The 27,919-nt window shown below is 41.6% G+C and overlaps 1 protein-coding gene across 1 annotated transcript in view; it reads right to left on the minus strand.

Annotated features, from left to right (window-relative positions):
* Window positions 1-27,073, minus strand: part of Mpzl1 (myelin protein zero like 1) — a 47,108-nt gene extending 20,035 nt beyond the window's left edge. Inside the window, exons 1-2 of the mRNA XM_090340524.1 lie at window positions 26,861-27,073; window positions 718-884 (exon numbers count right to left, since the gene is read on the minus strand). Coding sequence (XP_090196650.1) covers window positions 718-884; window positions 26,861-26,951 — 258 coding nt within the window. The 5' untranslated portion in view covers window positions 26,952-27,073. The remainder of the gene's footprint in view (window positions 1-717; window positions 885-26,860) is intronic.
* Between the last annotated feature and the right edge of the window lie 846 nt (window positions 27,074-27,919).

The following is a 27,919-nucleotide window of genomic DNA, read 5'->3' on the forward strand; positions in this document are numbered from 1 at the left end:
AGTATCCAGGCACCTTGGGCTTTTTGTTTTTTTCCTTAAGGCTATATCATCTGAGATTCAACTCCCCTTTGGCATTTTGGTGGTTAGTTGGGGAGAAGCGTCTCATGGACTTTCCTACTCAGGGTGACTTCAATCCTCAAATTTCAGCCTCCAGATTAGCCAAGATTACAGATGTGAGCTGATGATACTGGGCCTAAATGATTTTCTTTAATTGGTGGACAAGCCTAGACCTGTTGGGAGTCCTGGAGCACCAAGCTTTTCCCTTAAAATTGTTTAGCCAGCTCCCAGTAAATTACTAATTGACCTCTGTGAGGCCCCTACTTTTACTCGAATCACCTATGCACCAGTCTCACTTTTCTACACCCCCAGGTTAAAGCCTCGGGTGTTTGAAATTCCCTCTTCCCTCCAAAAGCCTATACATTGTGAGTTCCCAATAAACACTACTGAGTTACACACAGGCTCAATCAAGAAAAGTACAATCAAATCAGAAGGATGTATAGACAAATACATATCCAAAAAAATCAGAAAGACCAAGAAAACAAGCTTCATCTAAGAGATGCTTAGCTTTTTTTCTTGAAGAATTTCAGTCAAAAAAAGATCTTGTAAATTAATAGATTTTGCTCATTTGGGGACGGGATGCGCACAGGTCATCAATCACAAGATACAAGAGAGCAGTAAAGAAGCCTGTGAGAAATAATAACACTCAAACATTCCTACCGATACAGTGGTGTCAGTCCCCTCTGGCTGGAAGCTCCAGGAGACCGAGGTCAACCGGCCAGTCTTGTTGGTGGACTTGAACTTGCATGGGAGCTTCCCTTGTGTCCCATTTGCCACATAGAGTTCTTTTGGTGTATACACTTCCAAGGCTGACCCTCTGGCTGTCACTGCAGAAAGAAGGGCAGTTTAAACGTGGGGTTTGCACGTTATTTATCAAAGAAAAAGGTAAAAGCAATCTGCTGTATTACACTCCACTTCTCACAGGATATTGTATGCTGAAGGGCTTCTTTAACTTGGTGGTTTGGGGTTTTTATTTGGAGCTATACCTAATAGCTTCTTTTAATGAATAGACATTTATAAAAGCAGTTTTAGGTATGCAGAAACAAGTGGAAAGTGAAGAGTTCCTATGAATTCCTCCCCCCTCCCATCCAGTTCCATTATTTGTAATGCATGCCACATTTGCATCAATTGATGAGCTAAATAACACTGTTACATTATTGTTAATCAAGGTTTGTCTTATACCTCCTTTGGATGTGGGTATAAGAGGAGATAATCACCCTCACAATATACCATACAAAATACTTCACTATCTAAAAACAAAAGCAAAACAAACAAACCAAGAAGTCCTTCTGTGCCACAGGTTCCTCCCCCAAAACTCCTGGCAACCACTGACCTTGTTTTGTTTAATTCCCTCCCCACCCCCCTTGGTTGGACTGGGAGTTGAAATCAAGGCTTCACCTCTTGAGCCATGTCCCAGTCCTTTTACTTTTGGTTTGCTTTTCAGTCTCCCACTTTTGCCCAGGCCAGCTGTACCACAGCAATGAGTTTCACTAACATTTACACACCTAACCTTAAACCTCTACCTTATCTACGCCTGCTGAGTAGCTGGAATCATGGTACCATCATGCCGAGTGCAACCACTGACAAATCTTTACTATCACTACAACTTGTAGTATTCCCAGAACATGACAGAATCTTAATAGCACGTAGCCTCTACCACTTGAGCCCTAACTCCAGCCCTGCTTTTTGCTGATTGGGTGGAGATAAAGTTGAATGGACTTTTCTGCTTTGAACTATTCAGGTCTCAGCCTCCTGGGTAGCTAAGATTGATTACAGGTATGAGCCACAAGCTCAGCTATGTGTACTTCTTTCAATAGGAGTCACCTGCTATACTTCAATTGTTATCACGTTAAACTTTACCTCACCTTTTATATTTATATAAAGGCCATGTCTATTATTTAATTGACCCTTTTCCTATAAAGAATGTAAGCGATACTGTGATAGTACTACGGTTTGAATTGGGGGACATGTATCCTCTACACAAGCGCTCCACTACCAAGTGCACACCTCCAACCCCAAACCAGATTATTGTTAAAGAAGTAGTCTGGGGTGGGGAGTTTGGCCTAGTGGCAGAGTGTTTGCCTACCATGCACGAAGACCTGGGTTTGATTCCTTGGTACCACATACATCAAAAAAAAGCCAGGAGTGGTGCTGAGGCTCAAGTGGTAGAGCTCTAGCCTTGAGAAGGTCCAAGGACAGTGCTCAGGCACTGAGCTCAAGCCCAGGACTGACAAAAAAGAAAAAGAAAAAGAAATAGTCTGGAACAAATAGTTGTAGTGTTCCAGATAGTCTTAGAATATAACAGATAGGCAGAACAAGAATGTATTATCACTTGAGATGGAAGGTCATTTTCAGAAACTTTTCTTCTTGAGGGCTTAACTATGAGGACCAAAGGGAACAAGAGCCCTCCCCCACTCCTCCCCACCACCTTACAAATGTTTATTCTCAGAACACAGTGAGCACTTTGGCTATTCTTTTAAATAAACTGATAGCCACACTGCATCAAGCAGATTTTTTTTCTGCTAAAAGAGGGAGGATTATTATTATAGGGAACAATGGATTATTATTTGTGGTCCAAACCTCAAAACAAGACCTTCTTTGAGGCTGGAAGCAAACAAAAGGTGTTCCTTGCTATTGTGGGTAGGCAGAAAAGCAGCCCCGGGCACTGGAGTTCAGAGTGAAGGACAAAGCACTGGGCAGACCAGTTAACCAGCTTCTTCCAGGAAGCAGCACTGGTCTGCAAGTCTGACTCTGTCTGTCTGAGTGATTTTTGACTAGTTTTCTCCATGTGCTGACAACAGCAAGCAAAGCCAGCTTTGGAAGCCCACAAAGTTTCTCAAGGATTTTTCTTAAACCAGATGCTTGCCTCAAGGCTTGGGTACAGGAATGCTATTTAAAGATGGAATTAAGCCAAATGTCCAAGTTTAAAGTTAAGAATAGGAGGAAAAGGCTATGGCTTTTATGCAATCTGTATGCCACAGCTGGCTATAAGTGGTTTTTATTTCAAACATTCCATTCATCTCTGGCTAATTGAATGTGTAGCTCTTAGAGCCACTAACTGCTCATAACTGTAATCTCAGGAGGAAACCACTCTTGGGTGAGTACCCTGCCCAAAGACTCTACCATCAGAATCTGCATCCTCACCATAGCCTCTTTGCCAGGCTGCTTGGCTGGCTCTGTACCTCCAAAGGTGTCAATAAAACATCTGTCTTTACTTAGAAACATCTAGAGATTGATTGTCTTCCTGACTCTCTGGTCCAAGCCACTGCTACCTTTCACTTGGATTACTTAGATGGTTTCTAAACTCTTTACTTCCCAGCCTTGCATATGTTAACTTCAAGTCGTTTATAGCAAGGTCAGAAAGGTTCTTAACATATTCTCAACCTGTGGATCACACCAGCAATCCAAGTTACCCAGGAGGTGAAATCTGAGGATTGTGGTTTGAAGCCAGCTGGGGCAGAAAAATCCAAGCGACTCTAACCTCCAATGAACCTGCAAATAGCCAGAAGTAGTGGCATGTCAGCCTTAATGCTGAAAAATGCTAAGTGAGAACACGAGGCCCTGATTTAAAGACCCAGTACTGGCAACAAACAAAAACAAAAATAAAACCACAACAAACCATGTTAGAACTCCCACATCAGCCAAGATGCTTTGAGCAAGCTTTGGCTGTTTTATAGACCTCATATCCTAACCTCCCTCCAAATATACAGAGGAGCCCATTTGGCTACCTTGCGCCTCTACTGAAGTGATGAGTGTAGCTAAGAATAATGAATGCTGCACGCAATGAAACCGGAAGTGTCCCAGGAAATCATGGTGTCATGAGAGACAAGGCAAGAATGGCCAATGTGTTGACTGCTATGTTTACCTCATCTAGGGAAACTCCTGCTCAGAACTGCACATCATTCCCATGTATTTAGCAGCACCTAGAATATGATGTGCTTCTACCAAACCCACTCCCAAGTTTCTAACCAACCAAAACAAGCATGAATGGCATCTTCTAAGAAACATTCTCCAATGTGTAAAGAGAGAAACTAAAACACAGGTTTCCCTCTCACTACATTCCAGGCAGCTCAAACAAAGAGTGAGTTCACTGGCTTCTTAAACAACTGGGAATGGTTTGCTTTGTCCTGCCTTCTCCTCTTCCCTACCTTTTTAAATGACTAGAAGCATTATGAAATACATAGTAAAATTATTGTGGATTCAGACAGCTCCTCTTCAGTCATACAAGGGAGTTTTCAGGGGCTGGTTAGTATGGCTAAAAATGCAAATGAAAAGAACAGAAAGTATTGTTCCAATCGACATTCCATGTCACTAAAGAATGGAATCCCAATCTCAGTAAGTTATTAAATACATTCTTTTCAGGCCTAGGATTTACAATTTTGGTACAGTTGTAAAATGTCTTATAGCTTTGGCACCAAAATTCATAGATGTCCTGCTGATTTTTGAGAGGGTAACCAATCATCTTGGAAATTAACCTAGAAATGAAGTAAAACGATGGATAAGCAAATGTTTCCAAAATTCTGACATTTTTGGATTCTGAGTTATATATGAACTTACATGAAAACTTCAATATGGAAATAAAGCTGTATATTCCTTCTACCTGGGCAAGGTTCCACAAGAAGTAGAATCTCTAACAATGCTAGAGTTTAAGGATAAAGAAAGCCAACAAAACCAAAACAACCTCTCTGCTTTAGGGTGCTCTGGGGGATATGGTTTCTAAAATGTGCATCATTATCCAAGGATATCTCTCAGCTGTGAAGCAATTGGCACTTCTGAATGCCAATAGCTTGATCAAAATCAAAAAGACACCCACAAAATCATCTGACAAGGAATCAAAGTCTGTGGAATCATCTGACTAGAAGTCATTTCTATAAAAAAAAATGATACCCAGAAGTTGTCCTTTCCTTCTCTTCATCACTACCTTCAAGCAGTTGTACAAGTCTTCAACTTAACATGTACATTTATATGTACATCTTGATTATTGTCCCCCCCATCTATTTCATCTCCCAGAGGTTGATATTCTTTACATGTTAGATAGACAACCAGAATGTTTTAGAAAACAAGAACGTTTTTTTCAAAACACAGAACACAAAACAGGATCCATCACAACAAAGAAAAAAGCAAATTCAAGAATGGTTTGCCAGCCAGGTGTAGTGGCTCATGCATATAATCCTAGATACTCCAGAGACTGACATGTGTAGATTGCTCTTGGAAGTCAGAACAGGCAGGAACAAAAATTTTATTTTCAATTAACCATCAAAATGCCAGAAGTGGAACTGCAGCTTAAGTGGTATAGCTCTAGCCTTGAGTGAAAAAAGCTACAACTGACAAAAAAAAGTGCCAAGTGCAATTTTATGTAATGACTTATTTTCAATTATTAAAGTAATAGCCAAGCTAGGCGCCTGTGGCTCATGCCTGTAATCCTAGCTACTTAAGAGGCTGCAATGTGAGAATCATAGTTTAAAGCCATCCTTGATACTCTTTATCTCCAACTAACCACCAAAAGGCAAAGAATGGTGCTATGACTCTAGTGGTAGAGCTCGAGCCTTAAGAGAAAAAGCTCAGGGACAGTACACAGATACTGAGTTCAATCTCTAGTATTAGTACACACACACATAACTCACACACACACACAGAGTAATTAACACTGGAAAGAGAAGTTAGTGTCTGGGTACTCATTTTAATATTTACTTTGTATATTATCTCTTCTTTCTCTTATGCTTGGTATTAGGTTTTAGTTTTCAAAATAAATTTTTTTCCTTATTTTTTGCCAGTCCTGGGGCTTGAACTCAGGGCTTGAACACTGTCCTTGGGCTTTCTCAAGGCTAGAGCATTACCACCTGGGCCACAGCACCACTTCTAGCGTTTTCTATGTATGTGGTACCAAGGAATCAAACCTGGGTCTTCGTGTATGCTAGGCAAGCACTCTACCACTAGGCCAAACTCCAGGCCTTCAAAACAAAAAATTTGTTTTTAACAAACAGAGGAAGAAGTCACGACAAAGTGATGAGTTGTCTCTAAATTCCAGAGCATTCTGTCCAAGCACACCATGACATCCACTGTGCTTCCAGGGCTCCTGGATAAAATAGTACCAGCTTAATGACGCATGTGAGTGGACTGGACCACGCAGGTACAGAGCTGCTTGGCCACCGTGCTCAAATTCCTCCTCTAAATGGGGCCATGCTGCAGCTGACATAGATTCCTTTCTTCCATGAGTCAGGCTGCTATTCTGGACTTCTACTGAATGACATTAAAGTGCGTGCGTGCGTGCGTGCGTGCGTGTGTGTGTGTGTGTGTGTGTGTGTGTAGGGGGAGTGCCTACAAAAATATACCCCATTATAAATTCACATACTTTGCTGGCACATACTTTGCTGCACTCTTTGTCTGAAGATATGCTTTAGGCCTTAAGTCTCAAAGTGACTTCCCCCTCTCCAGCATCTGTTCCAAACTCCCCATCCTGTGTTCCCCAGAATCCTGTCCTTTCCTCATCCATGCTCTCCTCACACTTTCTGGAATAATTATAATAGCCAGAACAGAGGACTATGTCTATTTGGTACACCATTACCTCGGTGACAAACATCACCCCATTACCTGACAGGGGTCTGGACCCTTTTCCATATGGCCAACAAATATTTGCTTAAATATTGTGTGTGTAGGGGAGGAATGAATGAATAGATGAATGAAAAAAGAACAAGGAATATAAAGCCAAATGCAGATAAGCTCTGATTTAAGCATCATACTGGTGTCACACCAAATGGTTTCAGCATTTTTTACTACCTTCATAAAAGGTATCTGCAGAGGTTGTTCAGAGACAAATTTGTGTGCTGAAACTAGTTAAGAGGAGGGACAGAGAAGAGAAATTTATCTTTTGAAATCCCAGTCAAAAACAAAAACAATTCCCATGTACTTCTTTTGGTTTTTTTTTGGTAGGTGATGAGGCCTGAACTTGGGGCCTGGGCACTGTCCCTGAGCTTTTTCACTCAAGGCCAGCGCTCTACCACTTTGAGCCATAGCTCTACTTCTGTCTTTCTAGTGGTTAACTGGAGATGAGTCTCTCAAGGTTGTTCCTGTCCAATCTGGCTTCAAACTACAATCTCCAGATCTCAGCTTCCTGAGTAGCTAGGATTATAGGCCTGAGCCACCAGGGAGCCCAGCCCCCATGCATTTTTACTACCATACAGGATTACCAAATATCCTAAGTCAATTCCACACAAGATCGATGTCCAGCTGGCCACAACTCTGTCCTTAACCTTTTTTGTACCAACAAAGACCTTTCTGTTTTTGAAATGAGAAATGTCCCAACAACTCTGAATCAGGCCAGTCACTGAACCAATCACTTGACTTTGTAAAGCTCTGCTATTTCTTCTTTCTCTTCCTCTATGTATGTACTGTTCATTTCTCCTGTGACTGATTTCATTTTTTCCAATCAGCCATTCATTCTCTCAAGCCCATGCTAGAACTCAGTCTCTGTTATAGTGGAGACACACAAGCATCCACAGCACTGCACAGAGGCAACATCCCCAGCTCTTGGATGTGTTGATGCAAAGGGTGCTAATATGGTTGTTACACAAGAAGGGCTTCCACTAAAGACTAAGGGCTCGATACAAATGCCATAGCTGCTACTACTTGAACTGCAGCACCTGCATCAGGGACCCAAACATTTTCTTACTTCCTAGAAAGTAGATATAATTAACTTTTGGTAAGAAACCTGATGATTTGATTTCTGACACATCATCAATAGACTAATAAAAGACTTACTGTAAATGGCAGGCTGAAAGCTATAGACAACACATTCTCAGACTTTATCTTTCCATGCTAAAATGGGAATATGCTAAAATGGCATACTAAGACTTCTTTTCATAGCAGGCACTGGTGGGTCATACCTGTAATCCTAGCTACTGTGGAGGCTGAGATCTGAGGATGGCAGTTTGAAGCCAGCCTAGGCAAGAAACTCTGTGAAGACTCTTATTTTTAAACAACAAATCAACCAAAAAAGCTAGAAACAGATCTGTGGTTCAAGTGGTAGTATGAAATTCTATAATAGTAAACACATCATCCTCTAGCTGTCCAAATTCATAAAATGTACAACAGCAAGAGTGAACCCTAATGTAAACACTGTGGTCTTTGAGTGACAAGGAAGTGTTATTACACATCCATCAGCTGTATCAAATGTATCACTCTAATAGAAAATGTTGACGGGGGCGGGGCAGTATGTGCATGTGTGTGTACAAGTGGTGTAGGGAAATCTCTGCCTTACTCTCAGTTTCACTATAAACCTACAATTTCTCTGAAACCTAAAGCCTACTATTTAAAAAATAGGAATTATTTCTCAAAGTATTGTTAGTATTGTTGTTTGTTTCATTCTACTTTCAATCCTGGATAAATAGAAAAGTTCTGTTACTAATAAATTAACTTATTTTATATAATTTTTATATATTTTTATATAAACCTGCAAATTGTCTTTACCTATGTGACGGATGTTCTTAGAAAATAAGTGCTGAGGGCCGGGAGTTTGGCCTAGTGGTTAAAGTGCTTGCCTAGCATGCACGAAGACCCGGGTTCGATTCCTTGGTACCACATACATAGAAAAAAGCCGGAAGTGGTGCTGAGGCTCAAGTGGTAGAGCTCTAGCCTTGAGAAAGTCCAAGGACAGTGCTCAGGCCCTGAGCTCAAGCCCAGGACTGGCAAAAAAAAAAAAAAAAAAAAAGAAAGAAAAAGAAAATAAGTGCTGAGTATGTCTAGTTCCTTTGAAAGAGTAATAAGGAATTCTACACATTATTTATCAAATGACCACTGAATGTTCCGCCCATGTTTTATTTCTGAACACCAAAAGCATTTTCAGGAGACCCTTGCTAAAATTAAAATGCATTATTTTCTTTTGTCTGCATTAAACCATGATACAGTCAGTGAAAGTCAGAAGACATTTACATAATTTCATAACACTCCCTAGCATAGTTACTAATTACTATAGTGAAAAAAAAGCACAATCAGTGGCACCCACCTCCTATACCCTGTCCTGCAGGGAGAACTGAACGTTGAAGCTGTGATAAACACCCACTCCTGCTCAATGTTGGTGACTCAAATCACCAGACAACCTACTACATAACTGGCCTATCCATTTGCATGCAAAGATAGCAATATAATTTGAGGGTGAGCATTTAAAGACAGGGACTTGTCATATAGCCTGGACTAACTACCCTTGAATTTGCAATCCTCTTGTCACCACCTCTGGAGCACTGGGATTATAAGCTTGTATACAATGACTGACTTAATATAAAAAATAAAGTTTAAGAAAAAAAAAGGTAGTGTTACAGACTACACATTACAAGTGATTAAAGCAATGTGACAACTGAATGACACATGCTTTGGATCTTCAGTTATGAAAGAAACATTAGGATATGGGCAACAAGTGAATGAAGTATGTATTAGGTAACAGAATTATTTCAATAGTCACTTCTTGACTCTGATAATTACTCTGTGGCTGCATAAAACAAAGTCCTAAGTGTGTAGGAAATACAAGTATTTGGGGGAAAGCAGCAGCATTTCTACTAGTAAGCAGAGAGAGGAAGTGGGAGGCAGAGACTAAGGAATAGATAGCTAATAAAATGTTAATGTTTGGGAAGTGTGAAGGGTGAATGAAGGCATTCTCTGCCATTCTTTTGCAACTTTTCTGTTTGAAGCTATGCCAAAACAAAACTGGAAGACAATAATAAGCTTTATTTAACCTCTCCTTGGCTACTTAAGACTGATGTGGCTACTGATAGGAGCATAATACAATTTAGTAAGTAATGCCTCTGTGGCCACTATATGTCCCAGAAATGTGACGTTTAGGTTTTTGTAATTTGGGGGTATTTTTGAGACAGGGTATTCTTTATATATCTTAGGCAGGCAGACCTAAACCCCTTTAAGTAGTTGACTCTGAACTGTCAATCCTCTTGCCTCAGCCTCAGAGTGCTAAATTTACAGGCACATACCACCACACCCGGCTGTAAAAGTTTTTACTTTCCAATTGCAGGCTCTATTCAGATCAGTCAGCTGCAGTGATGACTGTAGCTTGCCTCTAGCAGCTCCTTCACCAACTCCTCAGTAAGTGTTCTGATTGCAGGTTTGGAAACTATCTGACTCGTTTATTTCACACATGAAAAACCACTAGACCCAGAAGGGAAAGTAACTTATTGAAAGGTATCCAGATCCTAAGAACAGAAAAGGATTTAAACATTCCAAAGTTCTTTCATATTCTATTCGTCATGCTTGTATGAAATGTGAACAGTCTCCAGGTGATGAACTGTTATATTAAGTTTTAAGAACCTGAATGAACAGATTCTGTCATATTTATAGTAGCTTCTGGTTAGCCTTTTTTTTTTTCTTTCAAGTGACCAGATAGATAAAACTCTGCAGATTATTCAGGTGCAGCTGTTTCAAAGTTTCCCCCTTTAACTTCTCCTTTATTTAACATCTTTCACAGAGGCCAGCTGTATGGTTCAAGTTTACATTATTATTTACTGTGACACACACACACACACACACACACACATATGCAGGGAGATGACAATACAACAAGCTATAAAAAGTATACATGCACTAAGTCAGGGAGACTGAGCTGTACAACACTTTAGAGCATCTCATTCCTCCAAAAATATTTGTCTAGATATTTCACCTAACTGAATCTTCTGCTTTCAACTTATTTTCAGTGTGCTCTATTTATGTTTGTTTGTTTACTGTGCCCATACTGGGGCTTGAACTCAAGGCCTGGGCACTATTCCTTAGCCTGTTTGCTCAAGGCTGAGGCTTTATCACTTAATCACAGCTTTACTTCCTGATTTTTTTGGTAATTAACTGGAGAGAAGTGTCTTACCAACTTTCCTGCCCAGGCTGACTTTAAACCTTGATCCTGAAATCTCATCCTCCTGTGCAGCTAGGATAACATGCATGAGCCACTGGGGTCTAGCTGCATTTTTAGTCCTTAATGAAATGAAATCTCTAGAATTCCTCAGGGTTATTCTCCGCAGATTATCAGCATTTACCAAAGCTCTCTGGATGGCAAGAACTATCTTGAAGAGTCAATTCTGTCAAATGTTGAAACTGTGCCTGGCAAGGTTCACTGACATTTTCTTTTATTATTTACTGTTTGGGGGGTTAATTCTGGGCCTGGACATTACCTCTGAGCTTTTCTGTTTTGTTTTTAAAAAAAAAAACAGTAGCTTTTTCCTTTATTGGTTACACCTTCAAAGTACATTCCTGATTCAACAATCCCAGAATTTCTTTTTAAGACCACTGTTCCTCTGAGTTTTTTATTTGCTCAAGGCTATCCCTCTACCACTTAAGCCAAAGCTCCATTTCTGGCTTTTTTTGGTGACTACCAAACAGGAAGAATCTCACAGACTTTACTGCCCGAGCTGGCTTTGAACTGTGATGCTCACATCTCAACCTCCTGAGTAGCTAAGATTATAGACATCAGTGTGGGTAGCACCTAGCCACACTAACATTTTGAAATAGTTTTCAAACTTACACGTTTGTGCAAATTTCCAAATTTTCAATGGGACCTGTAGTTTAATAACATCATAAGAATAAGGAAGTTCTTTAATGCTGGTCTGAAATGAGTTCCAAGATGATAGATTTTTAAGTGAAAAATAACAAAATATAGACATACCTTATACAAAATTTAACTCAAAAGGACTGGACTTACAAAAGTGAGCTAAAACTACAAAATTCTTAGATGAAAATAAGAGAGTCAATCTTTGTGGCCTTGTATTAGGCAATGTTTTCTTGGATACCAAAAACAAAAGCAACAAACATGAAAAAAAAGTAAAGTGGACCTGATCAAAAGTTTTTAACTTTTGTTCTTTAAACTAACAAGAAATCAAGAGAATCCATAAGTAGGAAAAAAACATTTGCAAATCATGTACTCCAACTTAAAAATGGGAAGACTTGAATAGATATTTCTCCAAAGAAGATACACAAACTAGCCAATCAGTGCTTGAAAAAAATGCTGCAACATCTCTAATTACTAGGAGAATACATATGGAAATCACAATGATAGTGGCTTCTGACCCACTAAGACAGTTATCATCAAATCCAGGCTAGCAAGCCAGGTACGCTGCCCTTACCTGTAACCATGGCACTTGGAGGCTGAGGCAGGAAAGAGGAAGAGCAAGACCAGTCTGGGAAACAGGGTATGGCCCTACCCCAGCCCAGTTGAGACCAAAACCAAATAAACTGATGTTGAGGAAGCTTTTTGGAAAGCAGCCTAGCAGTTCCTAAAACACTGGAAAGTTCAAACCAAGACTTGGCCTAAAAGGGCAAGTCCCTCCCTCACCTGATCTGTTCCTTTTCCTTCGTGCCATGTTTTGTTCCTCTCTTGAGAAAAACCTCAATATGTGAGCAACAAATTTCTCCTTTCCTGCAATTAGTTCCTCCATCCGAACCAGATCTGTTATATAGTAGGGAAGTGAAGGAGAGCATCTATTCCACTTCCAAATGCTGTAGAGAAAACACAATGTTTATTCTGAAACCTATGGCGACAAATATTATTGTGTTTCAATTTTAGTGTCAAAATAATAAAAGTAAATACAGCATAATAACTGGATACAAATACTTGCTCATGGCTACATGAGTGATAACAACTCTGTAGAGGCAGGGTGGGAACACATGGGTTTAAATTCAGGACCTCCAGTAAGGTTTTATTGAGGTCTATATATGAACTCTGTGGGTAACCTATCTGTTTGGAGGTTTTTAGACTTCATTTTGATAGGCTTTCCAATGTTTGACTCACAAATCAAAAGTTGTCCCTTTTGTAAGACAAGTTTTTTTACAAGATATCTAGAAATCCTTTCCTATAAGAGTACCAGCATGAGCTGGGTGCCAGTGACTCACACCCAGTAATCCTACTTACTCAGGAGGCTGAGATCTGAGGACAGCAGTTCAAAGCCAGCCTCAGCAGGAAAACCCATGAGATTCTGACTTTTTTTTTTTTTTTTTTTGCTAGTCCTGGGCTTGAACTCAGGCCCTGAGCACTGTCCTTGAGCTTTCCTTAAGGCTAGCGCTCTACCACTTGAGCAACAGCACCATTTCCAGCTTTTGTCTATGTATGTGGTGCCAAAGAATCGAACCCCGGTCTTTGTGCATGCTAGGCAAGCACTCTACCACTAGGCCAAACTCCCAGCCCAGTTGGTGAGACTCATCTCCAGAAAACCAGAAGTGGCTGTGGCTCAAAGTGATAGAGTGCTTGCCTTGAGCACTTCAACGACAGTGCCCAGGCACTGAGTTCATGTCCCATGACCACCAACAACAAAAGTACCAGTGTGGCTTTCTGGTTTGCAACACTGGAAGACACAGGACTACCTAAGACAACAAAGAAGTTGCCTCACTTTCATCTACTGCAAGTTTATTATAAGCCAAGGAGAGCATCTGTAATCCAAAAGGCCAAAAAGTCTAAAACTTTTCCAGTAGCAACATGATACTACAAATGGTAAATTTCATACCTGACCTCATGTGGTTGATCATAGTCAAAATACAGGCACACTAAAATTGTTACATAATTACTTTCACAGTTGTATATGAAACAAAAATGAACAGTGTTTAGACTTGAGTGCTACCCAAGATAGCTCATTATTCATATGCAAGCATTACAAAGTCCCAAAAATATGATTTCTGGTCCCAAAATATATGATTTTAGATTAAGGCATTTCTACCCAGGGAACCTCATAAAATTAGTATAAGGCTGAAATGAGCTAATATTGAAAAGGGTTAGAATAACAACCTGGTCTACCATAGGCTCTATATACATGGATAAATAAGCAGCTATAAGAACAGTTAGGTATTTTGGTATGATATAGTACTTCCAGACAAAGAAAAGTATTGATCAAGATAGACATTAGCTTTTCCTTCTTCAGAATATGTACTGCATTAAAATGAGTCTAAAATTTTTGGTTCCATTTACCTCACATACATTAGTTATCTCTTCAAATGGACTTGTAGTATTTAAAGGACCTAGCTCTGCTCTTAGCTTTCTCCTGTACGCCCCCATAGTACACTGCAGTGTTAAGCTGCTCAGCTGTGCTCAGACATGCTGAAGACTGTGGAATCAACAGTGCCACAAGCAGAGGACAGAAAAGCTTCCTTGTCCACCCCGTGAGCTCTACTTTCCTAGAAATTGATGATGTGTTTCTAATGCAATATGCAACAACTGTTCACAAAGAGGCACAGGAGAAGGTAAGTTAACCAGGTCTACAGCAATGGAAAAATAGAATGAGATATACTGTGACTACCAGAAGCAAGAGCCATCTTGATTTTTATACTTTGCCTAAAATCAGGGATAATATAAATTAAAGCAAAAGATCAATAATTAAGTTAGAAGCAGAGAAATAGAACCTAGATATGCAGGAAATACACTGACAGTAACAAAGCCTTTCCTGCCTGCATGTCTAGGAGATATTTCTCCTGTTATTCTATACAGGGTACCCAGAGTAGTTAAGATATATGTCCAAAGAACATCCTAAATAGTGCAATAGTGAGTTTTAAAGTAGCTTCTCCTCATATCTCTCCAAAAAAATGCTAATGTTGAGTCAAGCACAGGTGGCTCATTCTTGAACTTAGCTATTCAAGAGGCTGAGATCTGAGAATCTTGGCTCCAAACCATTCCAGGCACACATACTGAATGATCCTTATCTCCAAATAACCAGTTTTGTTTTTTCTTTTATTTTTTATTTATTTATTTTTTTTTTGCCAGTCGTGGGCTTGAGCTCAGGGCCTGAGCACTGTCCTTGGACTTTCTCAAGGCCAGAGCTCTACCACTTGAGCCTCAGCACCACTTCCGGCTTTTTTCTATGTATGTGGTACCAAGGAATCGAACCCGGGTCTTCATGCATGCTAGGCAAGCACTTTAACCACTAGGCCAAACTCCTGGCCCTGTTTTTTCTTTTAAAAGCAGAACCAGAGGTGTGGCTTACCTGGCAGTGTCAGCCATGAGCAAAAAAAGCCAAGAGAAAGTATGTGTACCCCCCAAAAGCTGACATGATACTGCAGCAAACATCACAGAAGTCAATTGTGTAAGAAGGCAAAGCCAAATCAAGGATAAAATGAAAAGCAGCTACAGAAAGAATTATACTGCGGATCCCTTCAACAATCCTTATAAATGTTTCTTCCTTTAACAAAGCTCAGAAAAACTGTTTTTCAACGTGTTGCAGTAATGCCTTCTGCTAATGCAATCTGTGTTGACTATCAAAGGTAAATCCATGGATGGGTGTGGCAGCCCATGCCTAGAGCTGCAGCATAAGGAGGCTTTGGCAGGAGCACTGCATTTAAATTTTTAAAAGGCAAAACCCAAAAACAAAATACTCAAACTGGCAGATCTCAATTCTTGACAGATCTAACACAGAGCGGTTTTTACGGTCTGTTGTAAACATGGAAGTATCAAGTCAGACCTCCCTCACACGTTTTTATAGCCTCATCCACAAGCAGAAGGCAGTCAGAAGGCTATCCCACAAAAGCAACAGAAGCTCTTGCTCTAGAATAAAATATAAAAGACTGATCACATCCCCAGCTCAAGACCACATAGCATGAGCCATAAGAATTTTGTCTAGAATTTCTGAATAGCCATACAGTTATGTAGCCTATCAGAGCTCAGGCTGGGAGTGCTTGGTACCTGGATGGGGACTATGAGAGACCTTTGCCAAGTTGTCTACCAACCTGTTATGGTGTCACCAGACTCACAGGAATAATCATCTCATTCAACCTCAGGATTCCTGGACACACACCTGATTCTGGTCCTTCCCAAACTCAAGCCTGGCCCAGGTGACTGCTCTCCACCTCCCCACCTCACCCTCCAAAAAGGCAAAGAGTGATGGGAGATCTGATTGCTTACCCCAGGGAAGGGTATAGTCACAGGACAAGGAAAACCAAGAGATGAAAAATAGAGGATGGGGCTGGGAGTTTGGTCTAGTGGTAGAGTGCTTGTCTAGTATGCACAAAGACCCAGGTTTAATTCCTTGCTACCACATATATAGAAAAAAAGCTGGAAGTGGTGCTCTGGCTCAAGTGGTAGAACTCTAGCCTCAAGAAAAAGTACAAGGAGAATGCTCAGGCCCTGAGTTCAAGCCCTACAACTGGCAAAAAAAGAAAGAAAGAAAGAAAGAAAGAAAGAAAGAAAGAAAGAAAGAAAGAAAGAAAGAAAGCGAGCCCAAGTCCCACCCCCTAGGATGTAGGAGGTCACAATTTCCCCTGGAGCCAAGGCTCAATTAACCACTAGAAAATCTTAAATGGCACTGTAGCTCAAAGTGGTAGAGTGTAAGCACTGATCGAAAGAGCCCAGACTCTGAGTTGAAGCCCCACAACCACCACCAACAACAGCAAAAGTCGAAGTGGCACTGTAATTCAAATAAGAGAGTGATAGCCTTGAGCAGAAGAGCTCAGGGACAGCACAAGGCCCTGAGTTCCAGTCCCAGGAGCAGCATCAAATAAATGAATGAATGAATAAAGTATGTCTGCCTAGTAAATGAACCCTAGTACTGCAACAAACAAACAAAAAATACATTATGTAGTAGATAATTATTTTTTTCTTTTTATGTAGTATATAATAAGAAAAAAATAGCCACTGTCATAGTGCAGGTGATTGGGTCAACAGGGCGATGACGATGGAAGGCATGAGGATGCTGGGTGTTCTCTGGTTGTTTATCTGACTACCTAAGGTCTCTTGGGGGTATCGGGCAATGTTTAATGTTTATAAGAAGATAATACCTGCAGGGAGGATTCAAGCTCAATTTCTACATTTACAGAAGGTAAACTACCATTACAGAAGGCTTTCATTATTATTTCAGAAATTCACAAGTTTCTCTACTTAAAATTTTCAAGTAAGAAGCTTCAATAAAGCTTTGGCAACTCTACTACCACCAATAAATGCATCCAACAAACACCCACTGAATTCCTACCTGCTGCTGGGCTGCAGGGGAGATTTATATTCTAGTGGCTTTCCGCCATAAAAAAATAAATGTATGAATAAATAATATACTTTCAGCTATAAATAGAAAGAATACAAACTAGAGCAGTGGAGGTGAGCAGTGCCAGGGTTGGTGTGTGACATTCTACTTCATGCTCCTGTGCTTAGCAGGTCTAAGTGCTGATTGTGCTCATGTGCGTTCATTTTTGTGTACTTTGAATCCTAAGTCCAATCTTCATAGCATTTAATATTAGTATACTAGAGACCTTGAAATCTAATGTAAACTGGGTTATTTCACTGAAGTAAAAGAAGCATGAGGAAGGGATAAAAGAAAGAAGAAAGACAAAGGGGATAGTGAATTTTGGAATAAGAAACCTGAACTCAGCATACTGGTCATTAACTCTGTTACTCTCTGTCTGTCTGTCCTGGAAAATGTTCAAATCCAGTAAAACTTATAGTTTCAAAGCTGGATCTTCATACCTAAAATGTTAACGTCAACACACTGAAGTACTGTCCTGTAGGTCAGTGACTTAAGCCAATGCAATGAATCTATCAGATACGTTCCTACTGAGGAAAGATAAGTGTTTGGGGCTATCATAGCTTGATGACCCCTGCCAATAAACACTCATCAAATCAATTAGATATTCCCTGGGCACTCTTGTGATGATAATCTGTCTCGGCATAGGGAGAAAATACATTTAAAAAACTAATATAATAAGCACACTGATATGCCTGCTACATTGGTAAAGTTCACTGTCATTTAATGAGCCTATGCAATGATCTTACTGGATATCATACTCTCAACAACCTGGACAGCCTGGTTGGAAGGTTTCTTCCCTGAGAAGTAGCACTGGCAAATCCAGTGTGTAAACCACAATGCTGACGACCCCACTGCTCTCTGAAGCTTGATATTCCTAGGCCATGGAGTACTGCTTTCCTATTTCATTCATTCTGCTCCAATGTGGGATTCGAGTCAACAAAATGCTATGTCTAAAAAAAAAATGCTATGTCTTTGATGTTATCTTATTAGAGAGACTCAATAGAGACAAGATATGTCTCCCCAGCATTTGGGAGATAATCATATATAAACACGTTAACTTTAGATAAAATGCAGCAGTAGGGTATTAGTCTTGCCTAGGGATAGCATTGAGAGAAGATTCTACCTGAGATGGAAAAGCTTAACAGCAGTTAGCCAGGTAAAAAGTAGAATAGAAATCAGAAGAGATATGCACATGAAAGGAGACCTAAAGCAACCTATCATGCGGAGAAACTACAAAATCAGTGGTGTGTTAGAAAGAGAATGGCAGATGACAGCAGAACGTAAGTCAAGCCAAGAACCTGAGTTCAGCTATTATGATTTTGATATTAAGTGGCCTCCCATCCCCCAAAAGAGGGTTCCCAATGCAGCAATGTATAGACTTGAGGCTTCTGGAAGGTGATCGGCTCATGAAAGCTGTGACTTCGTCAATGGCTTTATCCTTTACAGATTCATCATCTGATGGCATTATGGGGGAGTGGCATACCTCTGAAAGGTCTCTGGTCCCTGACTAGGTCCCCACCCCACTCCCACCTTTGGTCTTTTCTCTTTTCTCCTTTTTCTTCCTTTTTGCTTTCTAGCCACCAAGAGATAAGCAGCTCTAGCCCATTACATGCTCTCTACCAAGAGGCCTCCCTCTCCTCACCTCAGTCCAAAGCTATGGAGGAAGACAACCATGAACTAGAACCTCTGAAACCATGAACCAATAAATAAATCTTTCCTCCTTTTAAATTACTTCTTTCAGATCTCTGTCACAGCGATTAAAGGTTAACATATTATTCTAAAGATAATAGGGAGGATGGAAGATCTCAGCAGAAGCATGACCCAACTATGCCAGTCCATTAGAGATCAATCTAGAAACAGCTGGTAGGACAGATCTGAAGGGAACACAAGTAGCATTAGGAAACCATTTAGGAGGCTTCTGAAGTGATCTGTTGTCACGATGTTTGGTATTTGTTCTAGCACAATGGAAAGGAGGGAGTGAATTCAAAAACAGAAAGCAGACAGTACTGGCAGCTGATTAAATTGAAAGGAAGAAAGAAAGGATTCTAGGATGACAACCAACTTTTGGGTTTAAGTGACTGAAAAACACAAACCGGACAGCAGAAAACAAGAAAACATGTGGTAGACTGGAGGTAGAGGCACAGTTCAAAAAGGAGAAGTACATGAAAATGGTTTTGAAAATAAGACTTTGAATCGCTTCTGGACATTCAAATGACTATAGGACCTGTGGTGAGCAATGGTCAGTTTGCAGTTTTCAGATCACTGGGAATACATCAGCAAGTCATCCTTCATCCAACGAATACTTAACTAAATGTTTGCATTTGTGTGAGGTACACTGTAGTGAAACAAAACTGGATGGGATTGCCAAAGATGAATGCGTGGTGAAACTAGCAGAATGAGGGCAGAATCTGCCTGAGGAAAATCAATGTTTTTGAGTACAGGCAGAGAAACGTTCAGAGGGAAGATAGAAGATGATCAGAGAGAAAACTTAGGAGCAAAGTCACAAAGACAAGAGTAATAAAGGAATCAACAGTGTCAAGGAAAACAGGCCAGAAAGACAAGGCCTGAAACTAGTTAGTTGGTTTGGCACAATCAGTGCACCTCTAACAAAGTGTCAAATAGGAGGCAGAAATCAGACAGCATTGAGAGAAGTGCTACAACATGGATCTGGAATGTCCTTTTAAGTCCCCTGGGCTAAAGGCTTCTAACAAAAAGGGCCAGAGGCATGGTACAAGTGGGAGCACAACTAACTTGCAAGTACAAAGCCCAGAGGTCAAACTCCAGGGCAGCCAACAAAATCTTCATTTTCAGAGCTTTTGAGATTACAGATTATGCAGATGAGGGATTATGGAACATTTAGTGTGAAATGAAAATGAGAAAATTACCTCCTAAACACTTTCTGGCTTGAACTTCACATCATGGAACCTGATTGCAAACTAGCATCACCTCTGCTGATTAATACAGCCACTAACTCCTCTAGTATAGAAGTTAAGCAAGCCTTATCAAGGTTCATCAAAACTTGCAGCTACTGAAAACACAAAAAATTAAATTCCTTATAGCTGGAAATAATCAGGACTCCAATTTCCCACTCATTCACAGGTCTCTCTGCCGATGCTGTGGAGTCACCAAGAAAATGAATGAGAGAGTTTCTGGTTTGGATTTACTAAGCCTGTTTGAACATCCTGTAGTACAAAACATGCCAGGAACCTAACTACAGGAAGAGCTGAACAGCCTGCTGAGAAGAACTCATCTTGAGAGACAAAAAGTCCAGATTCATGATTTGGTCCACATGTAATTCTTCCAGATGAAGAAAGGAAAAAAACTATTCAGAACTGGTTGCCATGTCTGACAGTCAAATGAATTTATGTCGTGTCCTAGGTGGAGGGGGAAGTCAGAGTGAAAAGAAGCTAAAAAAAAAAAAAAAACCTGTCAAAAACAGCTAAAAAGCTGTCAAAACACTGGGTGGCAGATTCTGCACCATGTGTAATGATGAGTCCAGCATGGTAATAACCATCTCTTCACCATCCATCAGGGATCATGGCCAAACAAAATGGCCTCAAAGAGAAGGTCTCGGGACATCTAAAGAGCCTCTTTCTAAACACTTAAAACCTTTCAGAAACTTTCTAAACAATGGTTAAACTCTGAAGGATAATGATTAAAGCAGAACTGAATAGATGCAAATATGTACTTTGGAGTCCCAACTCCACCATATGGCAGCTATGTGCTTGTTTTAGGGGGTTTGTTTGTGCTGTTACTGAGGCTTGAACTCAGGGCCAAAAAGCTGTGGATTCCATTCCATAAGGGCAATTTCACACACAAACACAAACGGCGTACAAACATACCTCAACCTAAAAATCAAAGGAATGGACACAATGCGTCACCACTGCTAGAAAAAGACTCAAGCCACAAGCCTAGACAATATATCAGAGTTATCACTGAAACTGAGTTTCAAAAGGAGAATAAATGTAAGTTAAAATTTGAAATTTACTGAAGGAGAATCTATCAATGAAATCATCTTGGATAAAAATCTCATGGGAAAATTGGAAGTAAAATAAAATAAAAATAGCCATGAAATAAGTAAAGGGGTTGAAAGGGTAAAACCACAGAAATCCCAGAGAACATAATAATTTCTCAACCTAGGCACAATGAATGATCTCAAAACCAACTGACCCCTGCCTCGTTATTGCAGTCAAAATTCCAAGGGCTTTCGCCTGGACTCCAGGGCCCTGTAAATGTCAAGCACTTGGAAAGGTAAGAAGAGAAAAGGAAGAAAGGAATATCACATCACTCAAGATATATGAAGATTTTCTCATCTTGCCAGCCTTAGGGACCTAGAATCTGAGCCACATGACACCTGAGCTCTCAAGGAGATGCTTCTAGGTCTTCTAAGAATTAAATTCTCTATGAGGAAGGGGGTATATATAACAGGTTTGGTATGAAATCTGTTTCAAAGCAAATAATTTTATTTTCCTCTTGACAACAGTAGTTTTATAGAGCAAGACTGAAATGCGTTCAAGGTTGAGGTCCTTGTAAGATGTATTGTCCTACACGGAGAATTCAAACTCTTGGGCAAAAAAATAACTAAACCAGAACTCTTGACTCAAGTTAGAAGTTCTAATCACTCAAGACTGTGATTGTGGCTGAACTAAATTAGCCTCAGTGAGAATGGAAAGAAATATTGAGCAGGCAGACAAGCATTTACTAGATCGAAGAGAGCTAGCAATATCTCATATTTTAAAAATCCAATAGGAAAGATCCATCTTTAGTGAACCCTGCACTGCATTCTTTGTAAATAAAAAACATTTGTAATGGCAAATGAATCTTCATTTTAAAAAATTACTGCAAACTTCATATTAGATGAAATAATCTTTTTTTTTTTGCCAGTCCTGGGGCTTGGACCCAGGGCCTGAGCACTGTCCTTAAGACAGTCCTCAAGGCTAGCACTCTACCACTTAAGCCACAGCACCACTTCACGTCTGGCTTTTTCTGTGTATGTGGTACCAAGGAATTGAACCTGGGTCTTCGTGCATGCCAGGCAAGCACTCAACCACTAGGCCAAACTCCTGGCCCCAAATAATCTGTTAAAAAGTGGTGACTGCCAGGAATTCAATCTGTCCTTTGTATTCATTATTTATTTGAGTAAGTGCGTCCTGTCTGAAACCTCCCACTAAAATCAAAACTCCCTGCTGTATCTGTACATAAAACAGCGTCTGGTACCCAGTATGTGTTCATTTAGTTAAACAAAGAGTCTGTGAAAACAATTTAACAAACAATTTAACTTTCACAAAATATCTTTGATTTAATAACTGTCTTTTTTTGTGTGTGGCAGTATCAAAGCCGAAATAAAAGTAGTAGAAAATCTCACACAGACACATATAACCTAAATATTTAATATTTTTCTTTTATTTCTTAAGTTTTGTTTTTATAGTGCTGGTAACTAAGACAAGGGCTCTACCACTGCACTACAGCCCCAGCCTCAAGCTTTTGTTCTGCCATTAAGCTATCCCTCAGCCCTTTAAAACGTTTATTAGACTATCACAGTCAACCAACAAATGAGATAGAAAAACTCGACAAGTATCTCAAGCTCAAATCTGGTCAACAAGCAACTAAAAATTACAGAAATCCTAAGCTGGATGCTGGTGGTTAATGCCTATAATCCTAGGTACTCAGGAAGCTAAGATTTAGAGGATTGTGGTTTAAAGCCAGCCCAGGAAATCTATCTCCAAAATAAACAACAAAAAAACAGGACTAGAAATCGGCTCAAGTAGTAGAGCACTAGCTGATCAAAAACAAAAAACAAGGAAGCTGGGTAGAGTGCTTGCCTAGCATGCACAAAGACCCAGGTACGATTCCTCGGTACCACATACACAGAAAAAATGCCAGAAGTGGTGCTGTGGCTCAAATGGTAGACTTGAGAAAACCCAAGGACAAAGCTCAGGCCCTGAGCCCAAGCCCAGGACTGGCCAAAAAAAAAAAAAAAGGAACCTAGTCTTCTGGTTTCTCTTTTCTCAGAACCTCTTCATCAGTTGTTTCCCTTGACTTCACCCAAGCATTTCAAGCTTTAACTATTGATCACATAAGTTATATTTCCAATCAGAACTTCCTCCTCACTTCTAGAAGCATTTGCTCAACGGTCTTCCAAATCTCTATTTGGAAGTATCACCAGCATCTTAGGTATCCCAATGAACTTCTACCATCTTCTTCTCCCAACATTCTTATTCTCCTCCCACAGTCTTTATCTGTAAGAAGCCCACCTTCCAAAACCATGCAGCTTTCTACACCCCAAACTCACGGGTCATCTTAGCCACTACGTGTGTGTGTGTGTGTGTGTGTGTGTGTGTGTGTGTTTGCACGCTCACCAGTAATGGGGCTTAAACTCAGGGCCTGGTGCTGTCCCTTAGCTTTTTTCACTCAAGGTTAGAGCTCTACCATTTGAGACCACAGCTCTCCACTTTTAGCATTTTGGTGGTTGTTAACCGGAGATAAGAGTCTCAGGGATATTCCTGCTAGGGCTGGCTTGGAACCATGATCTTTAGATCTCAACCTCAGCTTCTGAGAAGTGAGCACTGCAGGTGTGAGGTACCAGCAGCATCCCCCCTCAACCAAAGGTCAAGTCAGTTTCTAAGCCCTATCAAATTTCTTTCTCACTAGCTCACGAATATCCCTTCTCTGCTGCTTTCATGCAAGTCCTCCTCTTCTTCCTCCTCCTCCTACTCATCATCATCATCATCATCATCATCATTCCCGTGAGTTTTTATGATTACCCTCTGTTTTCTCTGGCCTCAGCTTCATATCACTGTAACCATCCCTCACTGAGTGGTTGATAAGGCCCTTGGCAAGCTGGCACCTCAAGCTGGAACTCCTGCCTCATGTTCCATCATATCTCTCTTATACTACACAGAACTATATTGTTCCATCCCCCAGTGCCTACTCAATTTAAACATCCTTTCATCAGGGTAGCTGGAACTTTCAACTGAGTTTGTGACTTTCTTCATGCTGCACCTGTAGTAAAAGATGTCTTGGGCTTGGGGTGTAGCTCTACCACTAATACAGGACTTATCACATAGTGTTTCTCTAATTGAACTTGAAGTTACCTGAGAACTAAAGCTATACTTCCTTGAATAGCTACGTGCAGAACACTTAAAAGTCTGGCTCAGATGGCACCCGCCTTTAAGCCTAGATTCTCAACAGGCTGAGACCTGGCGGATCTAAGTCAGTCCAAAAAGAGAAGTTTGAGAGATTCATCTCTAATCAACCAGCAAAGTGACAGACTGGAGGTGACTCATTAAATAAGAAATTCAAAGGTGAGTAGAAGATCCTGAGTTTAACACAGCACACACTTTTTTTTTAAGGGTGTTTGACAGATAGTTGCTGAATAACTCTCTGGATTGAATTTAATACCTTTCGGCAGGAGGGTATGGCTGGTGTCCTGTAGTCAAGTCCCAGCTACCTGGGAAGCTGAGGCAGGAAGACTGCTTGAGCCTAAGAGTTCACAATTAGCATGGGTAACACAGTGAGAATCCATCTAAAAAAAATGGTGATCAAGCTTTTCTGTAAACATGAACTTTTACTTTCTTGGTAGTATTTGCTAGGCAGATGCTCCACTTTTTTTTTTATTGTCGTGATAATGTATAGAAGGGTTACAGTTATATTCATCAGTAGGTGCATTACGTCTCACACACTGATACCCCTTCTCATGTTTTTGTCCCCGTAGATGCTCTACTTCTTGAACCACAACTCCAGTCCATGTAAAGACATAGTCTCATGTACAGTATCACAGTCAGGAAAAATCAATTTGCCAAGAAAAAACATTTAATCATTTTCTAAAATTAACCAACAACATAAGCTGCTGACTTCTAAGCACCTGAAGGGGTATAACTGAAGAGGTATGTACAGTATGTACCTGGATATTATTTTGATTATCTTTTCAATAACACTTTTCAGTTCTGCTTTTTTGTTGGTGGTGGTGGCAGTGGTGAAGAAGCAAACTCTTTTATTCTTCCTGTTTTTTCTTTTTCTTTTTTTCTTTTTTTTTTTTTTTGCCAGTCTCAGGGCTTGAACTCTGGGCCTGGGTGCTGTCCCTAAGCTTCTTTTGCTCAAAGCTAATATTTTATGACTAAAGCTTCACTTCTAGCTTTTTTGGTAGTTTAATGGAGATATGAGTCTTACAGACTTTCCTGTACAGGCTGGCTTTGAACTGAGATCCTCAGATCTCACAGTCCTAAGTAGCTAGGATTACAAGTGCTTGGCTTTTTGGGGGGAGGGGAGGAGTGCTCGGGATGGAATCCAGGGCTTCAAAAAAGTTAGCTCCCTATCACTGAGCTATGACTCCAGCCCCAAGAAAGGATCTTAAGTGGTTTTACTTTATTTATCCCAGAATTAGACGTTTCATTCCATAAAATGAAGTCAGCTTTCTCCACTTCTGCTCCTTTTACTACCCCAGGAGAAAATGAAATCACCCTGCTGTCTCCACAGCCATATCTGACTTTACACACATATAATTCTGCTTGAAATACATAATATTTATGATAAACCTTAACTTTAAGCTATTTTGTACTTGTTTAACACAAATAACAACCATCACCTCCTCTACCAAAACAAAATAATTAAAAAAACAGCATACTAGTAACCTTTCCAAAAGAAATAGTAACACAGGATAGATCTGGTCTAATATATACCTCTGTCGTCCTCTGGTGGGGGTGGGAGGGTATTCACATTGAGACTTTATTGAGACTTGGATTCACTGGTTAAATGGAATAGTTGGTAATCCAACAAAACTTCACCTATTTTCCTGGTTCCAAAGACTACACCAAGGACTTTTCCATGAAGGAAATTACTGAGTAAAGCCATATTCCAATCCTGTGATGCAACCGACAGTTGGCCAAACAATACAATTGAAAGAAAAAAAAAATCCCCGTGGTTTCTTATGAGTTGGCCTTCTCTATTACCACTCTTAACCCTCTTCTAAGACAGCAACAAGTACTTCACCTAGAACAACATACATGCACAAAGTCCTGGGGCAGACGTAGTAACTTCAGGCTTCCAGAAAACATTCACCGTATTCACATAAACCGAGTCCATTCCAGTCAAGATTTACCCAGTGAGGATATAAGTAAAGGGGGAAGGGAGAGCTTTTTTTTTTTAATTGAAATTATGCTTTTGAAGTGTTCTACATCTTGCCAAATTATGGTGATCATGTCGGAATTATATGGATTTACCTAAATTATTGTAAGCCAAGTCATCTCCCTGGTATTTCTAGCTCTTCACTTTCTAATCCGGCAGGAACCTGAACGACTACTTGGTGCTTTTATGAAGACCCGAGATTGAGACAAATAGGATTCCAAAACTCTCACATCGGGGATACGTTAACAATAATAACAATAATAATAATAGGATGTGAGCGCATCTGAAATAGAGCTTACAAGGTTTATAAAACACAGCCCGGGCTAGAAACGAGGAAACAGCAACAAAGGGCTTCACAAAAGAAAATCCTGCAACCTTCCGCCACCTCCCAAAGGTGGAGAGCGCCGGAATCCCCGACCTCCCGGCGCCGTCCGCGCCGAGCGGCCGCGGCCTCGCCGCGGGCCCGCGCCCCGCACGCGCCCCGAGGGCCGGCCGGGCCGGGACCCCCGCCCCGCACCCCGGCAGGAGAGCGCGGCTCTGCGCCCACCGCCCTCCCGCCGGCCCGCCGGGCGCCCCGCTCCCCCGAGCCGGGCTTCTCCGCCCCGCACCGCTCGGCGCAGGCCGCGCCCCCTCCCCGCCGGGGGACCCCGCGCGACGGACGCGTGCGAGACACCGGGAGCCCCCGCCCCGGCCCCGGCATCACTCACACAGCCCGAGCGCCGCCGCCAGCACCGACCACAGCCAGCGCCTGCGGTCCCAGCTTGCCATCAGCTCCCCGACTCCGGCGGACGATGCCATCGTCCTCTCGCTGCACCGGCACCGCGCCGCCGGGCCCGGGTCCGCGGTACCGCGCTCGGCTCGCAGGTCTCGACAGCCCGCGCGGCGGCTCCCCCAGAACACCGCTCCCCGCTGGAGGCCCCGGTGGCTGTGAGCCAGCGGTTCGCCCGGGCCCAACCTCGGCCCGGCCCCACCCGGCCCCAGACGCCCTCTCATTGGCCAATCCGGCCCCCTGTAAAGCGTGCGATTGGGCAAATTGGCTGTCCCTCAGCTCTGCCGTCGGAGAGTCCCCGCCTTCTCGGTCCCACCCTCCGTATCCCAGTGCTGCAGGCCCGGGGTCCGGCGCCTCCCGAGGCTGCGTCGGTCGGCACAGCCTCCGCCTGCCTGCGTGGCTGTGCGCCTGTCGGTCTCGTGGGCCCGGCCGCCCCCAGGGTCTCCGCTGCCACCGAGGGTTCAGGCCCGGAGGCCTCTCCACCGTCGCTGCTCACCCGGGGTCTTTGCAAGGTCCTGACCTCGCGGCCAGCCCTGATCCTGTTAAACTCCTAAAGAACGTTCATTTAGTATAAAAAGAGAAAGAGGGAAGGGCTGAGTTGAGAAGGGAAGGAAATGTGGGGGTTGGGTGAGTATGAGAAATGGGGGTGATGGAAGAGGGTGTGGAGGTTCGGGAGAGATGATTCTGCCTAGAACCCACCTCCCCCTCGCCCTGTCTGTAGGGTTTCTCCACCGTTTGCCCGGATTGCGATGTGAGAAATCGTTTAAAAAGGAGTCTCCATCTTGCCTTGACCTCTTCTGAGGAGCCAGCCCCCTTTTGGCTTGGCTAGGCAGCAGCAAACACTGGAACCCTTTCCTACATTGAGCACAAACCGATGTGGCTTTTCTTATTTTGCCTTTGCTGGTCCAAAGTCCGTCTCTATCAATCTCTAACAATTGGGATCTAAGCCTGGAGTGCCCCTGCTGATCCTGCCCACGGTGGTTAAGCTTGGTCCAGG

Source organism: Megascapheus bottae, chromosome 10, assembly GCF_031878675.1.
Source record: "Megascapheus bottae isolate mThoBot1 chromosome 10, mThoBot2.hap1, whole genome shotgun sequence".
Lineage (NCBI taxonomy): Eukaryota > Metazoa > Chordata > Mammalia > Rodentia > Geomyidae > Megascapheus > Megascapheus bottae.